Here is a 22,431-nt window from a genome sequence, read left to right as displayed (position 1 = left end):
TACAATTAGTTATCGGGTTACTGTTCACTAGTTATATTCCAAATTTTTAGTCCCACTTTGAAAAATCATAACTAATAATCATATTGAGGTAGTTCAAAATTCTATTTGAAGCTCTTTCAGTTCTCTATTGGAGAGAAATGTAAAAATGGACTAAACCCTTGCCAATTCATACAATTTATTCATTGAAGTTCACTGTTTATTTGATAAAAATTGTACTTTACAATTTCTCTGTCTTGAATTTGATCAAGCATAACTCTTAGCACACACATTCATTTTAAGTGATTTACCACTTGTTTTAAAGCTTAGGATGTGTAATTTAATCATACCAAATTGCATGGGCAGATTTAATCATTTACTTTTCTTCCACTTTGCCATCATTTTGTGGCTCATTTAGGGATAACTTATCCCCTAACTTGTATTAATAATTCATAATTAATTCTTTCCATATGTATTATCATTCTATCTATGCACTAACCATTCCCGTACATTATCATATCCAATTTTACATATCATCGTCATCATTTAACATCACATAACATCAGTAGCATGCTCATATATACATTTGCATACAAACTATGCAATATAATACAATACAATTCTTTTCCTCTTTTCCTCTTTTCCTTACTTTCACTTCTTAATTCCTTTACCCATGCTCTTGCATCTCTTATGGTTGGTTAAGGGAGGATGAGATTCAAGAAAATCTCAATAGCAAACAATAACTACCCAAATATATATAGCAAGCTTGGCATTCATAACATGCTTGCAACTTAACATCTTTGTAACATAATGACATGTTTGGAAATTATCATGCATTTATCATAAAACAAATAGGCATGTGGCATATTTCAAATATATTCACAATCACAATGTATGAATTCATAAAATCGTATAAACATAGAAACATGCCATTTGTGCAAGCAAAACCAAGCACACAAGAGTAGTGTAAAGTTTGTTACCTTATATCTTTAAACTTTCTCTTTACTTTCTCTTGCTCCCTTTACTACCAACCTTGAGGTTACTTGTTTAACCTTTACTATTCCTCTTCCTTGATGTCTCATGTCCTTAAATGTATGACCATATAATTGTCATTCATTCATTAGAACTATAGTAATCACCAACATCAGTATTATATTCTATTTGGACTATATTAACTACTAACTTTTGAGTTTGATTTCTAACCTTTCAAAAATTAATTCCACATGCTATTCCCACACAATTTTGTAGGTAGAATTTATTTTCAAGCTCAAAATTATCAAAATCAAACTCATCCATACTCAACTGATCTGGCTAAACATAGAGTCTTAAGGCTCAAAATTCCATTTTCAATTTTAATTCTTCAAAACTTGTTTCCTCACTTGTACCCTGTGTAATTTTTCATTTTAAACATGTTAGAAGTATCAAAATTATCAAAATCCAATCCTAGTCCCAAAAACTACCTCTAACCAAAATCTTACTTAATTGCACAATCATGAAATTCAACCAATTTCAGCATAAAACCACTTGATTCTTGTTCCTTTCAAGTCTTTAAACATTATTCTAATATCAATTTCATCTTCCTCTATACTTAGGAATTTCGTGCAGCATACCCCCAAAGGTTTCAAGTGTCACACCTCCTTTAGTACTTCATTATATCATAATTGGAACCATTCAGAAACATTAGATAAGCCTTAAGTAGGACAAAATTTCAAAATTTTAACTTAGGTTCTGAGTTGCCATTCACTATTCACTAAAATTCTTACCAACTTTGAAAATTCATAACTAATTGTAGAAAAATTAAAATGAAGTGATTCTAATTTTTATTTGAATCTTGTTATGCCTTCTTTAAAGGAAAAATACTCATTGGCTTCATATCCATCTAAAACAGAGCCAAAAAATTCAACAAGTTGCACTGTTCATATGGTCAATTATTAAATTTTCAGTATTGTAGCCCAACTTTGAAAGGGCATATCTCTTAGCACAAAACTTCAAATTTAATGATCCACTACTTGTTTTAAAGCTAAAAATGAGATCTATAATTATTTTAAATTTCATATCCAAATTCATCTGTTTGCTCATTATTTTATGTGCCACAAAATTACCCCTTTTTAGGGTATTTTTATCCCCTAATCCATTTATCTTGAATTTCTTTACTCTGTTCTTTACCATGCTATTCAACCATGCTCATGACCACATTAATATACAGCAATCCAACATTAAAATTACATAGTTTCTAGATACACCATAATCATAATTCATTACATAATTATGTCAAAGTTCTTCAAAGCATTACATAGACTTTACACAATGTCATAAAATTTCCTATAGCTTCCTTAGCCCAACATTATCTCCTTGCCCTTGCCCACACTTGATCCACTCCCTATTTGATACATAATTTAACATAGGAGGGAATGAGATTTCATAGAAATCTCAGTAGTAATGAACTATAATCATCATGTTGATCAAGCAATGCATAATATGATATGTCATAAAACTTCAAGACATCCTCAAGTCACATAAAATCACATTTTACATCAAATCAAAGGAGGAATCAAACACATTTTCACATTAACATATTAGCATGCATTTGGCCAAAGCATATGAAATGTCATAAAATCAACAATTTCCACAATATAAATATATTAAATCAAAGCAATCCACATAACACATCAAACAAGCTAGATAAACAATCAAATTATAAGTTCAATGCTATCTCTTAAACTTAAATCAATTCGGCCTCTTCAAGGAATTTGGGTTCTCTTTGATTCTTCTCCACAAAACCTATCAATTCAAGTATAATTGTAAACCACATTAACAATTATACAACTTAAACATAATACTTTAAACTTAGCCTACTTAATTCCCTCCTTTTTTTTATTTTTAACAAAATTGTTTCTTGTTTGGAATCAATAATCTCTTAGCTCATTTCTACACAATTTTTTCATGTAGAATTTAAATATCCAATCAGATTTATGAAAATCAAACTCATTCCCTTTCATTCAGTCTTGGCCGAATTGGGGTGTATACTTTTCAAAAATTCTACTTTTAATCTCAATGATTTTAAACACTTTTTCTTGGTGTTTCCCTATGCAAAAACACCTTTTAAACCTATTAGAATTATTAAAACATATCAAAACAAACTCTTACATCAAGAAGTCATCATGACCGAAATACCCCTTTTTGAACCCTAACTCGATTTTCTTCGAAAAATCAATCCAAACATCACTTTAACATGAAAATTCCAATTCATCTTCAAGGCTTCTATCCTTCCCTAATGCATGCTTGTTTGACCGAATTGTAGCAGCAACTTTACCTTAAATTTTAATTCAAAATTCTAACTAAAACAAGCTTTAATCTTAACCAAACCATAGCTCAAACATACCTTGGTGAATCCTTGATTAAAGCTTGATGATTCCTTGTCCAAAAGCACTCAACAAGTTGAGATTTGAAGCTTAAGAAAACGTTTTGGTAGCACCTTCCCTTATTTTACAAATTTTCTACCTATTTTTGGATATTTTGAGGGGGTATTTATACACCAGTAAATTTGCCCCCTTTCCCCTTGTTTTGGACGTGCAAAGTGCCACCTAAGAGGGGCACTTGGCTGCCATCAAGTGTCAAAGAAGTTCAAATCATGCCAAGTGTCTAATTCCTAGAATATTCCAAGATATTTATGTAAAAATTGGATTTTATTTTAGTTGGAAGGGTCCAGATTATGCACGAATTTGGACCTCCTATAAGCATGATGTGGGGCCCACTTAGGGTTTAGGATGGTCCAAAAAGATAATCCACAAACCAAATCACAATCCCAAACCATCTTGAAACTTTATCAGTTACTATTCACTTGTAATATTTCATAACTTTTCTAGACCTTCAAAAGTTCATTTATCTTCATGAAAAGTTCCTTTTTCATATAACAATATAATCTAAAAATTTTAGAATTTTTCTCCACCTCTAGATATTTATTTTAAATTTTTCCCGATTAGGCCTCTATCAGTATAACCACGAGAAAATAAACTTTTTAAAATTAATTCTTTGGCCTCCAAGGCCTAAAAATAATTTTATAAATTCAATCAAATATTTAGATGATTTGTCCATATTTTTTCTGGAATTATTGAGGCCTTTAACTAATTAAAATAATTATTTTCCTATGATTTTTCTCTATTTTTCTGAAAAACCTCCGTATTCAGGAAATTATGTAATACTACTAATTCATTTTCACATGATTTTTCCCTTTAGGGCCTCCGTCGAGGTTCCAAAACCTCTAACTTATATTTTTCTCATTTTTTGAAAATTTTCTAGAATTTTTCTCAATTTTTTCTTTTGCTCTTTCTAGACCGATAATTTCAAAAATGCTAGCCCGGTTTCAAGGTTTCACATCAAAAGTTGTTTCATTCCTCTGTCTTCTTTCTATATTGGTCCTCATCCCAATTTTTAACTCCTTATGTCCAGATAAAATTTCGTGATGTGACATCAAGCTCCTGAGACTATTAAACTCCATAACCAAGCTCAACAACAACAAGGGTGGTGAAAACTACATTGAAAATCATGAACATACCTTATTTTGCAGCTTGATCTTACATGGAATCACTTGATCTTCCTCTTCTCCTCCTTCTTCTCCACGGCTTCCTCTCCCTCTTTCTTCAAGTTGGTCGAAACTCGGATTAAAGCTCTGTTTGGTTGGAGGATTGTTGAGGAGAGGGGATGGGATTAGTGTGTTTGGTTGGGAAAAATAGAGGTGAGGGGAGGAAAAAAATTTGTCTTTTAGTACTCCCCTCCCTTCCTTTTGCTCCCTTCCAAATTTGAGATTTTTTAGAGGGGAGAGAAATATTATATCTAATATTGACTAAACTACCCATACTAACTTTCTATATTCCAAGTTTGCCCATCTTATTAGAAACCCTTTTCTCATTTTTCTCTTTTTAGCCACTAATGATATTTAATAATATAATATTTCTACATGACATCAATTTTTTTTTGTAATATAATATTATAAGTATACATTAATAGAGGGTAGTGTATTATAGTTATATAATATATACATATCATAATGTGTGTGTATTATAATTATATATCATGTGTATATTATAATCTCAGATGGGCTGCAAACATGCATATATGTTAATCTCAGATAGTTTGCACACATGTATATATATTAATATATACATATCATAACGTGTGTGTATTATAATTATAAAATTAATGAGATAGAATGTTAAACTTTTTATCATATTTCCTAATTTTTTTTAGTTTTATCATAATTTTTTTATCACTTGTAATTGAGGTAATTGGTTTTTTTTTGAAATTAATAAATTAAGAAATAATAATTTTAATATGAATATTGTAATAAAAGAATAAAGTAGTCTAAATACAGAGATAAGGGCGTATTTGTCAATTTATAATTAATATAAACTAAATAAGAAATCTCCCATCCTTCCCCTCCCCCTCCAACCAAACAAAACCCATGACCTCTCTTCCCCTCCCCCTCCAACCAAAACAAACCCATGACCTCTCTTCCCTCCCCTCCTCTTCTTTTAATTAACCTCCCCTCCCCTCCCCTCTGCTGAACCAAACAAAGCCTAAAGGGAGGGGAGGGCGTATTTATAGTAAGCAAGATTAAATCTTGGCTTGATCTTGTGTATGTATGGCTCAATCTTGGCCATTTATTTAATCTTTCCTTATGATCTTGTCATGTGTCCCTTATCCCTTATCTTCCATCTTGATCAAGCCAAGTATCTAGAATTTAGATTGCTTACATCACCTTACTTAAATTATGCTTACATCATCAAGCAACGTGTCTCTCATCCAACTGTACACGTGATATTTTCTTGACCCATCTAATCGTACACATAATCCTTTACATGTCCCTTTGTCATTATGGCATTAAAATAAAGAGAAAATTATAGAAAATTCGTGTAAAATGCAGCCCCTAGATATTCCTCCACCTATCCTGCCATTCTGTACCGTATCGAGTATTTTTTCAGGTCCTAACTTACTTGGTACCATTAGAACATGTTCTGGTACCATTTCTCATCTCAAATAAGTCTACTATGGCCCTATCTTAGAGGAGCATAGAAGAAAATAGTTTGCTCCACTGACAGGCTACTTAGCCTTACTGAGTCATGTAATAGAAATTTCACTATAACAGGTAGGCAGAGGATTATCTAAAATGTACCCGTACTACGTTTTGATTTTTCTACTGTCCATAAATATCCCCTGTGACTCAGTATGATGACTCCTAGGTGTCATAATTACGTCATAAATAAATTTGGTGACTCAGCACGCTGACTCAGTGCCGTAATAAATGCGTAACATAATAAATGCGCTATCATTATTTTGGATATTCTTTGATTTCTCTCCTATTTAGAGGACAAAAATTATTTAACATTTCACTAAACATTTATTCAATCCATAACTTCAAAAATTTATCTAAAAATATCATAAGATTCCTTAAATTCTGGAGAAATATGTGAATTTTTCCATGCCATAACTCAATCCATAAGTAGTTATTTTTGAATTTCCCACAAATTTCTCTTTTTCAGCACAAACTGGCTTTTAAATATTCTTAAAGCCATTTTGCTAGCCTTCTAGGGATGAGACTAATTTTATAATTTCTGTAACTCTTAACTCATGAATTATGAGGTCTCTTCATGGCTCAAATAATTAAATCTAGCTTTATACCTTAAAATGAGTCATAATCTTTAAAATTCATTTAAAGTCAATCCAAGGGCATTTTGTAATTTTTTCACATACAGCCCTTAGCATGGTATTTTCCATTTTTTGAGATTTTTTTTGAAAATTTTGGGCATAATTTCTATTTTTGCCCTTACCGGCCTAAAACTTTACAAAATTATTGATTGCCTCTGGTTGACTTAACCCCTAATTCACTTCATTGAGGCCTCTAGCATAACCTTTGGCCTATATTCATCTCTATTTATCATTCCTGGGTCTTGAGATCATCTGAGTCTCTATCTTCTTCTTTTCTCAGTCCCAAAAACTTTACTTTGCGATTTGGTCCCTGGGATTCCCTCTGTCCCTCTAGGAAACTTTTGAAACTTCTGCTAAAAGAGGTCTAATAGCCTACCCTTTTAAGATAACTAGATTTTACTCGCCCGTGCGATGCACGGAAATGTATAATTACATTTTATAGCATTGATGACAATCAATAATTTACTACAGACTAAATATTTGTACTATTTACATTTGTAAATATTTCTTTGTACACAACATTTGTTGTAGTTCTCTTCAAACAACCATCTTTATCATCAACAACAATCCTTAAACCATCCATGCTCTTTACTCTGGATAACGCAACATATAGCTGTCCATGACTGAAAACAGGCTTAGGCAAATATAGACCAACATGCCTTAATGATTGGCCTTGACTTTTGTTGATTGTCATTGCAAATGATAACATTATCGGGAATTGCCTCCTTTGCATTTTAAACGGCCAACGACTTTCAGAAGGATTCATATCCATTCGATGAATTAGAACTTTTTGGTTGGGTTTTGACCCATTCAATGTTATGGCTTCAATCACGCTTTGTCCCAGATGAGATATTAGAAGTCGTGTCCCATTACACAGACCTGAAGCTTGATCTATGTTTCGCAATAGCATAATTGGTGCTCCTACTTTCAAGTGTAACTTGTGTGGTGGCATTCCAGAGCATGTAATACTATTTAAGAATTCTGTGGTATAGAGGCTGTCCATTGTATCACTTTCTTGACCAGATCTGCACACATAATCACAGCTGAGGAACTCAAATGATTCTCCTGGTAACAAAGAACAGACGTAGTGATTTATTCGATCAACCATTTCAATTGTTGGGGCCAAGATTGCTCTATCATTGAAGTATTCACCAGAAGCTAAATTATGAAGGAGATTTGTGTATATACTATCCACAATCGCATGAAGTGGGTTGTTATAATTTGTGAGCAACAACTCTTTAGGGATTTCAACTTCTGCAACACCATCACTTGATTCACCTAATTTTCCATCACCAATATGTAGCAACCAATTTGAAAACCATTCTAACTTTTCTTTATGACTGGGAATAGCAGTTGAAGTCAGTCGCATGTTCTTTGTTAACTTCAAAATTCTACAATGATTCCATAAGTATGAGGAATTAATTGAAGCATTAACAATTGTAGCTCTTGTACCTTTTGGTATGACTGGAAGAATTTGACGAAAATCACCACCCATGACAATGCATTTACCACCAAATGGTGCATTAGAATGCATAATATCCTTCAACGTTCTATCAAATGCTTCAATACAATACCTCTGAACCATCGGTGCTTCATCCCAAATGATTAACTTTGTGGACTTAATCAGATTTGCTAGTGCTGAGTTTTGCTTTATCCCACATACAGAAGACTCTGTGATTTGAATGGGGATTGCAAACCTTGAATGTGCTGTTCTGCCAGATGGTAATAATGTTGCAGCTATTCCACTTGATGCAACTGGAAGTACAATTTCACCTTTTGCACGTAATGTTGTTATCAATGCATTCCAAAGAAATGTTTTGCCTGTTCCACCATACCCATACACAAAGAAAAACCCACCGTCAGATAGATTAACTGCGGACAATATGATATTATATATGAGTAGTTGCTCATCATTCAAACTCTGGGAAAGTGTATTAGCTTCCTCTGATAAGGCTTGTCTATCATAACTCAATTCTTGCAGTATGAGATGGTTGTGTAGATCAACTGTTGCAGTTTCTGTTGGTAACGGTAATGAAGGAAATTCATGTAGACTTTTCCCATTTGCATGAAGTAGATTATCAATCTCTTTCAAAGCAGCATTCTCTTTTTCAGATAGAGAGATATGGATATCTACAAAAGATAACCAACCAGTAATAGAAACGTGAATATTCTCCATAGATAAACATACTTTGTATAAAATATAAATTAAAGTTATCGAACCTGATGAGACTGGATCATTATAAGATATGTAAAATAGATCTTCTGAGAGTAGCTTTGAGGTTTCCTTCCATACAATGTCAGGTTGTTGTAAAGAACAACATAATAACATGCTTACAAAGAGCCTCCTTAATTGAATTCCAGATGCCCATATGGCTGCTTCCTTGATTGCAGTAATGTATTCATTATCATCTTGTAAGAGTCCCAGAGCAAAACATGCAGATTTGAAAGTATCATGAACCATACCATCAACAGTTTTGATATCATCAAATGAGGTGGGACCCCTTACAGTAGTTAGTAACAATCTAAGATAATATAATTCTCCAGATGATGGTGACACATGTGTGATCCTACCAACGGCAAAACCTCTTTCTCGCTGTTTCCATTGACGTTTATCTTTTTGGTAGACGTAATAATTAGGAAATTCAGCATATGTAAGAGTTGAAGCCAACCCGCCATCTTTATTGATTTTCATCCAAGCCAAGAATTGTGATTCACAAATTCTTGGTTTTTCTAATAACTCCGCAACATCATCAGTATTAGAATAAATCACATATTGTTGATTTGGTAGATGAAAACTCAATCTTTCAACAGGAGGAAAATGATGGTGGACATCAAATCCAAACATGCGCCATGATGCTTCACATGCAGAGATATACCTACAATTGTAATATTGTTTTATTTCATCAATCACTTCTTCTTGATTGTTGTCCTTATCAAATATAGTAGCAACAACTCTATCATTGCCTTTGCTAATATATTTAAATAAGTATTTAATTGAAGTAGATTGATTGCATTTCTCAACATTTATATGTCCTTGAAACATGCACAATAATGTAGCATTATATGGAACAACATAACGATTATCTAAAGGAACACCTTTAACTTCAATTGTTCTTCCATCATTCTTTCTTCTATATGTTGGATAACCATCATCATCAATTGTGGTATTATCATTGAATTTTTTTGGGAAATACTTGCCACATTTCTTGTCTTTCATGCATGGTGATTTTGGGTTAACAGCTCCACATGGACCATGAATCATGTATTTTTTAACCAAATCATATAAGAGAGGTGAAGAATGCTTATCTGGAATCTCTGCTGAAATAACTTTGTCAATGGCATCCGGATCATTGATCTTATCATTTGGATCAAGAAATAATAATATATGTGCATGTGGCAACCCTCGTTTCTGGAATTCAATAGTATATACCTCTGTAAAAATTAAGATTGGTTAAAACAAATTATAATAAATAAATTTTAAATTTATATAAATATTTTACATGTTTGACGACATTACAAAAATAATAAACACTAACCTGCACGTATTGTTCCAAAAATCTTCTTTTCCCTTAATGTTTTCATCAATGACCGTAACTTCATTTTGAAAACTCTAGTCAATATATCCGGACGATCTGAAGGATTTACTTTATCTTGTTGACAAAGCCTTGTGATTTCTGGCCATGCTGGATTGCAAGTGAATGTTATAAATATATCTGGATAGCCTGCCCATCTACATAATGCCATAGCATCTTGATAATTTTGCAACATATATCTTGCTCCACCAGTAAATGATGAGGGTAATATAATACGTTTCCCAGTAAGTGAAGCATTCCTCTCACCACTTAAAACAGCATCAGATAATCCTTGGTACAAATCAGCTCTAAGTTCTTTTTGATGAGTTCTAACCCAAAGCAATCTTTGTGACTCAATCATAGTGTAACCATCCACAATGAATTGTTGAAGTAATCTTGATGCATGTAACAATATTGACATCTCGTTTTCTCTTCTCATAAGTCTGTATGTGAAAAATTCTCGTATGCTTAACCTTTTTCTTGACTTTGTAACTGGAAGAGTTTCTTCTCTGTGTTCAATATCATCTCTGTATCCATCTTCACCATAAGGAAACAGCAGAGGATATTGTAGAGGTAAATATGCTGGATGTAATTCATTAATTCGCTGTGGTGTCCCTGATTGCTCTTCTATGATAATGTCCCTGACATTGAACATAATATCTATGTCACCGACAATCAATGCTGCAACTTCAGAAGCACAGGGAAGATTGTAGGTTCGCCCATCATTTGCCCTTGAACTCATCAAGCATAATCTCAAATTTTGACGGTGTTCTGTACTTAAAAATTGTGAAGCAAAACGATATTGTTGTACAAATGGATTAACTTCATCCAATTGAGTCTTTATTTGTGCAACAATTCTTCTATCAATTGTTGATTCCCTTTGGTGTTTACTGGAAAAAAGATAAATATGAAGTTCATAAATTTAAATTTATGAATAATAAAAATTCAAATGATAAAATAATAAAAATGTAGTAGCAAGTAATACCTGACAGCAGCAACTCTGTTTGAGATCTCATTGTCAGTATCAAATATGTATAGTTGTGAGTACACTGGTTGTGAACCTTCAATTGGTAATAAGCTGCCAATATTATGATAATTTTGTCCAGACAATATGAATGAGTAAGGACCTCCACCGGAATTTTTAGAATGATCAATCTTTCCTCCCATAGACGTGAAAGAGAACATGTTATTGTACTGCCTTATATTTGTATGAAAATTCTTTGAGTCTGCGGTATCCTTTTCTAGAAATAACTCTTGGAAGAGAACAGGCGGTGCCTTCAAAGGGGGTAGTACTATTTTGCCTTTCATACAACACATTGAAAATGTATTAACCACCCTTTTTTTATTATCTTTCTTCACTCTTTCATTATACCAAAGTAGGGCTCCACAGAATTTGCATTTATGTATTGGATCTCCCTCATCAATGTATTCTAATAAAAGATAAGAAGTGAATTAGTTTTATATGAGGAATAAATTATGGCGTGAAGATTCAAATTTAAAGGAAATAAGATTACCTTCATAATTAATATCATTCTGGAAACATGTTCTTCTGGTACTATGATCTAAATCAGAATTACTACCTGAGTGGCACGTATCAAAATATGGTCATATTTAACAAAACTATCATATATACTATAATCCATACATGTACACACACACATATATGTGAAAATATGAAATAATAACAAATATAACAGCAAAATTACACGTAGTAACCTGCAACATTTTCAGTGTTTGGAAAATAATCTTCACAATCATCTCTATCGCTAGCATCAATCATCAGATGAATGTCCTTGTAATATTTTTCTTGTGGTGTGAAATCTACAAGAAAAAAGGAAATTATCATGTATGTACAAAACTCCCATCATCACTTTTGTAAATTGAATTAATTATAGGGAGAATGAAAAAGAACAACCAAGAGGGAGTGATATTTATGGAAAGAGATGATAACAATTAAATTTATTTAAAAGAACCAAATATTGAAGTATAAATTTAAAAGCACTATATTGTCCTTATCCAAACGTTCTACACTTTCTCCTATATTTTCTCCTACATTTTATTTTTAAAACTAATATCAATTAATAAAATTCACTAAATTAAACGGACTTTCTTTCACAATTTACAACATGTGTAAAAATCAATGAAAAGATATGCAAAAATTTTTTAGTCAAGTAAAAATCAAAGTTTTCTATTGTTTAAAAGAAATTATTTTTAAAACCATTGTAGATTTTAATTAAAATTAAAATATTACATAAAAAAATGAAAACTTTAATTTTTATATCACTGAACAATATTTATATATTTTTAATTGATTTTTACATAACTTGTAAACTTTAAAGGAAATCAGGTTGAGTTTAGTGAAATTTATTAATTTGTACGTTAATGATATTTATTCAAGTTATCTGTTATCAAATATACTTTATTGGAGAATAAACATCTGTTACATCTAAACCCATGTGCTTTATGTAATTGTTAATATTCAAACCAATAATACCTTGCTCTGTTACATACATTAGAAACAAATGTGACTCTTAACTATGTTGTTTGAAATTAATTTCATTGACTAACCTTGCTGTAGATTACTTGTCTTTCTTCTTCTACATGGAGGTTTGTTGACATCATTATTTTCCAGACCTCTATTCCTAGCACTTTTTCGGGTTAGAGGTTGCACTCCAAAATGTGGTCTTTTATGGTTGACAAATTGAAAGTTGCAAATGCCTGTGTCATACAAATATAGGATTAAATAGAATTATTGGTAATAGATATTGAAACATAACACATACCTGTGAGCATATTCCTTTGAAATCTGTCTGTTAGATTGGAAGATACGTTTGTTATATCTTGCAGCATAATAGGTTTTTTTCTTTCTTTGTGTAGAACATCAGTGGATGATTGAGTATTGATATCATCTAAAATGTCGCCAAAACCCTGATTTTTTTCAACTCCCATATAAGTATGTGAGTCTTCTTTATTGTTTCCAGCAGAAGATGAACTCGAACAATGGGTTTCAGCTAAATTGATTAATCCTAATAAGAACATAGAAATTAGGACATGATAAATAGAACATAATACAGGAAATAGGAACATATGTCTATAATTATCCTTATCATAAGAATTTCTTTTTCATGTGTAAAGATAATACCTGACGAAAAGCATCCATTAACATATGATCCATTGCCCATGGATGGTGAAGATGATGTTACGCATTTATCGCTATATCTGTGGGTAGATTTCAAATGGAGCTTGCGCTCAAATATATTACTGGAAGACATGGGTTTAGAACATACAAGCTATTCTAATATTCGAGCAATAGTAGCATCTAAAATGAGAGGCAAACAACTTTGTTTTTAATGCAATAGAAACAGGTATGTGTATGTTCTTATATATATATATATATAAGACGATGTTGATGTTGATGAATAGTAACAACTTTCTTGACATTAGTTTATAACCATTGGATAGTTTTATTTCAATCCGACTCCTTCAATCTCATTGGCTACTTCACTGTCTATCCATGCCATTCCTTTTATTAAATATTAATTTTTCATATACATATTATTAAGTGAACAGCACTAACACTGTACAAAATTGATAGCAAATGTGTGGGAAATTGATGGGAAGTAACTGTGGCAAATTGATGGCAAGTGACTGTGGAAAACTCATGGTATTCACTTCGACGCTGTATCCGTGCCGTGTGGAATAAATGTTGCAGCATTATATTATCTTATAGAACAATTCTAATTATTATATATACTATATGCTTGTGCAGACCGAATAAAGATACTTTGATAGCAAAACCAAGATCTAAATTTTATTTCATTTTTATTATTCATTAGAGATACTAATTTTGGTCTTAAATATAAGACATATTTATTATATTTATTTATATTTTCTGTAAATTATCCCTATGAGTACTCTCTGAACTATAATCAAATACAAGAGCGAGGCAGGATTATGTTTAAAGAAGATGATTATGGTATTTTAGGATAAACATGTCATATTTTTTATAATTAACTAATTTATCTAACTTTCTTAATATAATCAAATTAGTTAAATAGGTTTTATATTAAAGATCGGAGGAGTAACAAATAAATATTTAATCCTATTACAATACCAAAAAATATGTTTCATAAGTTTTTAAGCTTTATATGAAGTTTGTGTATTTATTTTCAAATAGCTCATAAGATATGAGTTTTGTTCCGCGAGCAAAAGAAATTGCATAATTCATTTCAACATTTGTTGTCAATGGATTCTGTATAACGTATCCTTAAATATAATCCTGATGTTTAAGAGGATGTGTCCTCAAGATCTGAAATATACATTTATATGTGTGTGTGTCATCAATATAACTTCAAACTTTTTATAATCTGGATATTCAAATAAGATAAAGTGAATGTTTAAAATTTCAAGTAGAAAAATAAAACATCATTTTTTGCCACCCAATAATTGTTTTAAGCTAAAATTAAAATATAAAAATGTAATTAGCCTATTAGTCTGAATTTTTATGGGAAAACAGTAAAGTTAAAGTGAATCCCAGTATAAATTGTATTTTATACTAATATTGTTCCCACAATAACCTATATGATGAAGTCAATCATTCATAAAGATACGAAATAGAATCATTAACTTGAGATGAGAGCAATTGAACCATGAAAATACAACACAAACGTAAACTACTTTGATTAAATAGAAACTTACAAAGGTTCATAATGACACATACTAAGGTAAACAACATAAATGATACAAACACAACTTCATCACAGAACTAACTAAAAGGAAATACAAACTTCCAACCGACAACAGACAGAACAGCCACACGAACAACTTTTAAGAACTGCAAAGGATAAGTAATACACTTAACACATATAATATTGGACAAGACACCCATTATCTGTTACACTACTTCTCCAACTTGATAGTTTTCACATGCTTCTGTTCATTACTTGAGCTTGATCCAGTGTTAGTACCCTCAGCAATAGCATCCTCAACATTCTTCCTCACGACGCTTCTTTTTCTCCCTTTAACTGGAGGAGCTTTAACACGGTTGACCATATTTGAAAGTGTGACATCCTCTTCAGCAACACATTGTGAAACTAAATCTTTTTCCGCAATTAGAGGAACTCCTTGAGTAACATTCATATGTTCCTGACTTTGTTCCACAGCAGGTTGTGAATACTGAATAAAGCATGATCAACATAATTTATAAATATCAGAACAATTGATGGTATTTAAACATATAAATCAGAATTTGAAGGGTCCTTAATTTCCTCAATCTGCTCACAAAATAGTGCATTTAAATGGTGAATATATCTTACAATATGTAAAAAATGATTTAATCAAATTAAACAAATACCTCAATGGATGCCTCAGTAAATTGATCCATTAAATCTTCACATAAATGATATTGCATTACACTAATACTGGAACTTGGATGTCGTTTATTGTAGTCATTCAGTTTAAGAGTCAACAACATACTCTTCCCAACAGGATTGTCCAGATTTTTGGGGAAATCAACTTCCTCAGGATCCTAATCCATCACAAATCCTTCAATCAGATATAAGGTTTCAATTTTAATGAGGCTAAATCAATCAACATTATTTTATATTTCAGTATACCAACAAATTAGTAAACATATCATATATCAAATTATAAGGATTGTTATACCTCATCTAGAATAACCTTCAACTCAGCGGCTGAATTTTTAATTAACTCAACCGCAAGTTTATCCCAGAATATTATTGAAGCAATTCCTGTCTCATCTTTCACAGTGTAATGAAGCTTCATCCTAAAAACATAAACAAAGTAATACATAAGGTAGTTTATATACTGAAATATCTAAGAATGCATAAACTACCATTTTTAACCAGTGCAAAATATACTTGTGGTCAATAAACTCTGGTTTCTTCTGACATGATGGGCATATCCAACTCTCATTCTCTAAACGAAGCTTTGTACCACACTTGGAGCAACCTTGATAGATCCAACCATATCTGGTCTCTAACTTTTGAATAATGCACCTAATGACAAAAGTTTCTCCCTGACATACAAATGTACAAAGTTATACTGATTAAAATAACTTATACAATATTGAATTTATAAATTATAAATTAGATTTAGATAGTATAACTATCATAAACCTTACTAACCATGGGTTGATCTTTTATGTTTGATATAGCAATCGGGCTTTGGTTGCAATTGATGCTAGTACGTGACTGTTGACTCAGTGGAGTTAGTACGGGCTGGCTAAGGAAGGACAAACTTGGAGAGCCATTGTCTTTTGAACTATAATATAATAAGCACCAACAAATTAATTTATATAATCAATTAAGTGATTAATTGAGCAATTTGATTGAATTGATTGAGTTTATTTGTTAGTTTTGCAAACCTATCAATCATTAGTTGCACTTCCTTGATGGGTGGGTTGAAAAACACCCTTGTGGCATTAAAAGAATTGCAAACCTGTGCTCTTCCTATATTTAGATAGGTAATGGAAGAAATAATAATTAGTCACAGCCAATAAATCTTGAGAACAAAAAGTATTCTATATATAAGGTCATTAAAGATTATGATATATCTTACCATCTTCTGAAAAACCAACCCTAGCCAGGTTTAACAACACCACAACAGGTGTCTGTGTATTCTGGAGCTGAGACATGAAAGCATCGCTGGCACATTCATCAAATAATATACATTCTACATTGATTCCGCTGAAATGCATGAACATGAATTATCAATTATCATCATTAGTATCTACATAAGTCGTTGCACAGTAAAGGAAAAAAACGAAACAAAAGTTACTGAAAGGTTCTGTACTCAATGTCACTCAGCACCATCCTCAATTTATTCTTGGTTTCATTGTCCCGCCGATATTCTTCAAGAGTGCCAATTGATTTGACAAATGCTAAAACGTCTGGAAAATAGAGCAACACATGAAGTGTCAATAATTCAGTAACAACATAAATGATAATACTATTATTAAAATGAATGAAAATGATGTCAAATACCTATCAAGTATTCAATATTATGCTTCTCATTGAGTTTCTCTATCTCAGCAAGTGGAAAGAAAGAGTAGGAATAAGATGGCACAATGGCTATTTTCTCAGCAACATGTGTTCGTGGAGTTATAGTGATCTTGAAAGGATGAGTGGTAGCTCTATATTGGCTAACATTAGCAGAGACCTCAAAATTAGCAAAGAAATAAGTCTCTCCTTCAATGATACTGTGGCGAAACTTGTCATGTAAACTTTTGGTTAGAACACTTGCTTGTATTTTATCCCCCTGTAAACAAAATAATGATTTCCATTAAACTAAAGCATTAGTAAAAAAAACCACAAGTGACATATGCAATTTGTTAATATTTGTAAAGATAAAGAGACCTCTTTGTCTAATAAAACCATTGTCACGCAGAAGATATCAGCAGATGATCCCTTATGGAAGACATTCCATTTCCTGAAAACTCTTGCAACTATGTGCCACCTATCGGTTCCATCATTCAAATGTCTTAGGAGTGATATACGTGGCATCTTCAATAAAACTGAGAAAGTGTGATGAAAATAAAAGGTTGAAGATTGAAAGACTCTTAAAATAGAAATTCAAAGTGTTTCAATGGTGAGCATGCATGAAGGAAGTAAGTTATATTTATACACAAGCATAGCATTGTAAAAATGAAGCGGGAAAACAAACCACTAAAATTCAATGAAGAATACATGTTTTTTGGCGGGATAATATGAGCGGGAAGATGATACTAAAAATAAAAAACTGCAAGTACTTCAATGGTAAAAAATGTTTCAGAATAACTTCTACTGCTATTCATAGGTAGAGAAGGAGGTTATACTTACCTAGATGTCAAGCAAGATATTGTTAGAAGCAAGAAACTGTACGAAAGATATCTTTAGATGAGCAGGTTGAAATGATGATTCAGAAATAATAGACACAGTCCCTACTTACATCATGTTAAAATACTACATTCATCTCCTTTTCAGCAGGATGTCATTCAATACATGTGTTATATGAAATCGTTTTGCAGTTTGTACGATGGAGATAAATGATACAGCTGAATAATGCAAATAGTCAGTTTGGAGGTGTGGTCCAATAACAATATAATCCGTAGCTCAAAAAGAGAAAGGCCTCAAACTTTGTATTACATTTGTATGATGTAGCGGACAATAATAATAATGATGTTCAACTTTTTTACCTTTGAGGCTCAAAGCTTATCTCTTCCCTGTGAAAATAAAACTGAGAGAGAATTTAATATTTCATGATTTGCCTCGTCATACCAAGGTCCCCTGTCTTGCTCTGTTTCCTCTGTCAATTTATGCTCTATTGGGTGCAGTTTTTTTTATCTATATTTGCTATTGTCAAAATTATTTTTTTTTTTAAAAACAGTACAATCCCTTCAAAGTCCAATCTGAAATCATCCAACAATATTCTCAACTCACTACATTTTAATTGAGGATGTTTACAAAAGTTCACAAAACTATTCGAGGCAGCCGTAATGCTCAAAAGTTCACAAAACTATACAGTCCAAGAAAATCAATCGTACTCTGTACAGAAAAATGAGCAGGCAGAAATGGTTATCAGTGAAGATCTATGAGAGAAGATTTTTTTACAAGCAAAAGGCCATACCGACGATGTGTTGAGATATGCAACTTTAAATGGTTCAGAAAGAACAGAGACTCACCTCCCACTGACAGTAGCTGAAATACTACTTTCATCTTGGAATGAGCAGCATGTCAACTCAATTGATATGGTAAATAAGTAACCCATAAAGATATTATTATAGGTTGGCATGCGTAGTTTGAGAACTGAATAGATACAAATATGAAAGTAAAGGACAACTAAGCACAAAGAGTAGCTAAATAAATACAATGAAACAACTTTAAAGCAGTTTGTTGAATTGAAGACTAAGCACAAAGAGTAACTAATGATTTATGTCGGATAATAAAACATAAGATCATATATATGAAACATAATGTTCATTTAAACTAAAATGATAATGATTTATATGAAATATAATGTTAATTTAAACTAAAATGATAATTTTAAGATCATATATATTATCAAATGTAAATGTAGATAACATAAACATACCTGTCAAGTACATTCGCATCAGTCATCTAGATAGTTCAATCAAAAGCAATCCATTGCTTTTCAGTCAAGATCTTTCGCAGAAGATCTTGTAATTGTTTGGTATAAAATTTAGTCTGTGAGAAAAAGATTAAGTCTGTGAGAAGCATATACACAACTAAATAAATATACATGATAAAAACCTCCTTCAGACGAAAGTTCACCAATACCATACACAAAAACCTTCTTGAGATGAAAGTCAAGCAATACCATACATAGTCAGTAAGGATACAGATAGTACAATCACTGAGAAAGTATGGGCATGATTTGTAATGTAGAAAGTACTATAAACATAGAAGGAGAATAGTTAGTGGCATAGTCAGAATACTGTTGCCAAATATGATGACATATATTAGCCCACCAAAAAGATATTGAGTGCAACATAAACAAATAAAAAGATATGAAACAAAAGATCAATAAAGTAATCAACCAATCAACTAAATAGAAAATACATCTCAGTTCCTCGGGCCACACCACAATATACATAACCCACTACATTTGATGTTCGGATGTCTTTATATAGGACTTATTCATTCCTCTTTCTGATATGCTTAGTTTGCAAAAAAAAAACAGTGATCGCTAGTGTCATCGATCTGTGATCATGGCCCTCTTCACAGCATTTCAAGAGGACTTATTATACAATATACTTGAGAACTGGAGGAAGTGTGGAATTAGGTTCGTTCGAATCATTTGCGGCCCTCTGGAAATAGCAGCAAGAGTCAATATGGCAAATCTCAGCCTTACCAGAAAGATTATAGAAGCAGGAATGACAGAAGTTGGCAGCGCTGAGTGGTTCGGCCAACGATATATAGTGTTCAGATGCATCTATGGGATTCTTAGGAATAAGGGCTTCCACGACATAGAATGGGATCTCTCAGAATGCTACAATCTGGATAACATAAGCTTCTTCTTGCACACAGTACGCATGTATAAGAATTCACTTTCTATTCAAGTCCCAGATTGTATGAATCATTCATTGTTGATAGACAACATGTTAACAACCTCGTACATGAAGATCTTCCCAGTACGAAGCAACAACCTCGCTCGATACTTTCTCGCCTTGACTGAAACCAGAGGCAGAACAGAAGACAGATCAGAGAAGATGACACCATCAGCCGAACTGAAAGAAGAATTGTACTGCTCTATGCTCAACCTACCAGACATACCAGAGGCAAAGACACCAGCGACGGATATTGAAGAACAAATTTATTGGTCTGCCCTCATCTTAGCCGACACACCGAAGCAGAAGAACCCAACAACTAAGATCGAAGACCAAATAGATTGGTCTAACCTCAGATTGAAACAGATAGGCAAGGAGAAGATGGCATGGACTAAGATCGAAGATGAGGAGATGGGGTCGGCCGTCAGCTTACCTTCGGCTCAAGAGTTGGGTGAAGATTTAGGTTTCGTAGGAAATATAGATTAACTTATCTATTAGGAACAAATAGTAAATATTAGCTCCAATTAAGTATCAGTTAACTATTTATTATTATTATTTATAAAAATATAGGGTCTTATTTTAGTTCTAGAATATTCCTAATTTATCTGAAGTGTCTGTTTACTATTTTAATGTGTCCTTGTGTGTGATAAGTATAAATTAAGTTGTGTCTTTTCTAGTACTTTAATGAAAATAGTTTATTTATATCTCGTCTGAATGTTCCTTCATTGCAAGCTCTTGACAATTTCAATTTTTTTTATATAACTTTATTATATATATTGAGCAATTTTATTTATGGAATTTTTAGTTGAACTTCTATTTTGTTCCGTGTATGGAAGAGATCTAATCGGTTTCAAATACGGTTGAAGAGAAATTGAGAAGTTATAATTAAATAATTAAATGATATGTTAATCAGATATTTAGTTCAGTTGAATATATTTTATACATTAAAATATCATATCTTGGGTTTTATTTAACTTTGTTTTTGGTTCATGTTCATGTTTCCTAGATAGTTTAACCACAGTTCAATTATAGATTATTCATTTTGTTAATTTTCTGTTCAGTTTGTAAGAATCAGATTCTGATTGTTCACTTAGTCTTTCATATTAACACTTCATTATCAATAAGAGATTAATAAACGATATTTTAGTAACAAAATTACTTTTTTTTTAAACACACACATATTTATATTAAAATGGTGTTTGATTTAGCTTTTTTTAAATATATATATTAATTATTGGTATTTGGCCTTTAAAAAGTTATTTATTAATAATCAGTAATCAATAATATCTATGGGGTAATGCCTTCTTCGTACTTATTGGTATTTGGCCTTTAAAAAGTTACTGATAGAAAGGGAACCTTCTTCGTACTTCTTCTCTTTCTCCATCTGATTCTCATTCTCCCCACTGATTAAAGTTTCTTGTTCCTTCATTCTTTTATCTCTTGTTGCCTGAAATTATTTCGTTTTGTTTATGTTTCAGATTAAAGACTTGAAGTTTTTTGCTTTCGATAAGAGATAAACTTATCTTCTATTATGGGTCTTCTTTCTTTTTATGATTATCTATGGGGTAATGCCAGAACCGATTTCTAAATGCTTCCTTGATGAATCAGGGATCGACTAATTACTGCGGTCATTGGCTTTCGAACTTGCGTTTCTATTTTTTTCCTTTTCCTGGGTTTCTGCGAATTTCAGTTCTTTGTTGTTACAGTGGAAATTGTTTCATGGGTTTTCATTATCATGCAATGTAACCCTTCTCCCTCAGATTGCCTATGTCGATCAGCCAATGTAACCTCACTGCAATATCCACCATTTACTTCAGTAACACATGGTCCACAAAATTGATTCAAAAATCCAGACACATCTGAAAAACAGTTCGAAATAAAACTGGAAGTTTAAATCAATTCTTGATGAATGACTCTGCTTTTCATTACGTCCCAAGCATCTATGACTCTCGTCTCCTCCCCAAAGCTATCAAGGTATGTAGAGCTAACCTGTCGTCCATTCATGTTGACAAAGAACTTTGTGATCCTGTAAGGTCGACGCTATCTAAACTTTCCAACCAGACGTTCCAAAACTTCATCGTCTCCCATGGTTGGCGGCATCCAAATACCCTG

General features: G+C 32.2%; 2 protein-coding genes across 2 annotated transcripts; both read right to left on the bottom strand.

The window, feature by feature from the left end:
• Nucleotides 1-7,153: 7,153 nt before the first annotated feature.
• LOC114754711 (uncharacterized) lies at nt 7,154-13,525 on the bottom strand. Its single transcript, XM_028943522.1, has 7 exons — nt 13,396-13,525; nt 13,037-13,279; nt 11,970-12,074; nt 11,239-11,314; nt 10,218-11,143; nt 8,902-10,113; nt 7,154-8,811 (listed from the first exon to the last, which is right to left on the bottom strand). Exons 1-7 carry the CDS (start codon nt 13,523-13,525, stop codon nt 7,154-7,156), a joined length of 4,350 nt encoding a protein of 1,449 aa, XP_028799355.1.
• Nucleotides 13,526-15,152: 1,627 nt separating this feature from the next.
• On the bottom strand, nt 15,153-17,776 carry LOC114754709 (uncharacterized). The gene is made up of 10 exons (XM_028943521.1): nt 17,630-17,776; nt 17,258-17,531; nt 17,052-17,163; nt 16,833-16,960; nt 16,639-16,723; nt 16,400-16,535; nt 16,133-16,290; nt 15,918-16,038; nt 15,607-15,780; nt 15,153-15,428 (listed from the first exon to the last, which is right to left on the bottom strand). The coding sequence occupies exons 1-10, from the start codon at nt 17,774-17,776 to the stop codon at nt 15,153-15,155; spliced, it is 1,611 nt and encodes a 536-aa protein (XP_028799354.1).
• Between the last annotated feature and the right edge of the window lie 4,655 nt (nt 17,777-22,431).

The sequence above is a fragment of the Neltuma alba genome, unplaced genomic scaffold (genome assembly GCF_004799145.2).
Source record: "Neltuma alba isolate B1F8T4 unplaced genomic scaffold, ASM479914v2 tig00010185_pilon, whole genome shotgun sequence".
In the NCBI taxonomy this organism is placed as follows: Eukaryota; Viridiplantae; Streptophyta; class Magnoliopsida; order Fabales; family Fabaceae; genus Neltuma; species Neltuma alba.
The sequence above is the reverse complement of the archived record's forward strand: the minus strand, read 5'-3'. Positions and strand labels throughout refer to the sequence as shown.

Excerpts from the sequence above, each read along its gene's own strand:
- LOC114754711 (XM_028943522.1), bottom strand. The coding sequence starts at position 13,525 with ATGTCTTCCAGTAATATATTTGAGCGCAAGCTCCATTTGAAATCTACC. Across the intron at positions 13,280-13,395 it reads TAATGGATGCTTTTCGTCAG|GATTAATCAATTTAGCTGAA; the intron begins GTATTATCTTTA and ends TGTTCTTATTAG. Across the intron at positions 11,315-11,969 it reads AAACACTGAAAATGTTGCAG|GTTCACAACCAGTGTACTCA; the intron begins GTTACTACGTGT and ends TACCAATTGAAG.
- LOC114754709 (XM_028943521.1), bottom strand. The coding sequence starts at position 17,776 with ATGCCACGTATATCACTCCTAAGACATTTGAATGATGGAACCGATAGG. Across the intron at positions 17,532-17,629 it reads TGGTTTTATTAGACAAAGAG|GGGGATAAAATACAAGCAAG; the intron begins GTCTCTTTATCT and ends TTTTGTTTACAG. Across the intron at positions 17,164-17,257 it reads TAATATTGAATACTTGATAG|ACGTTTTAGCATTTGTCAAA; the intron begins GTATTTGACATC and ends TCTATTTTCCAG.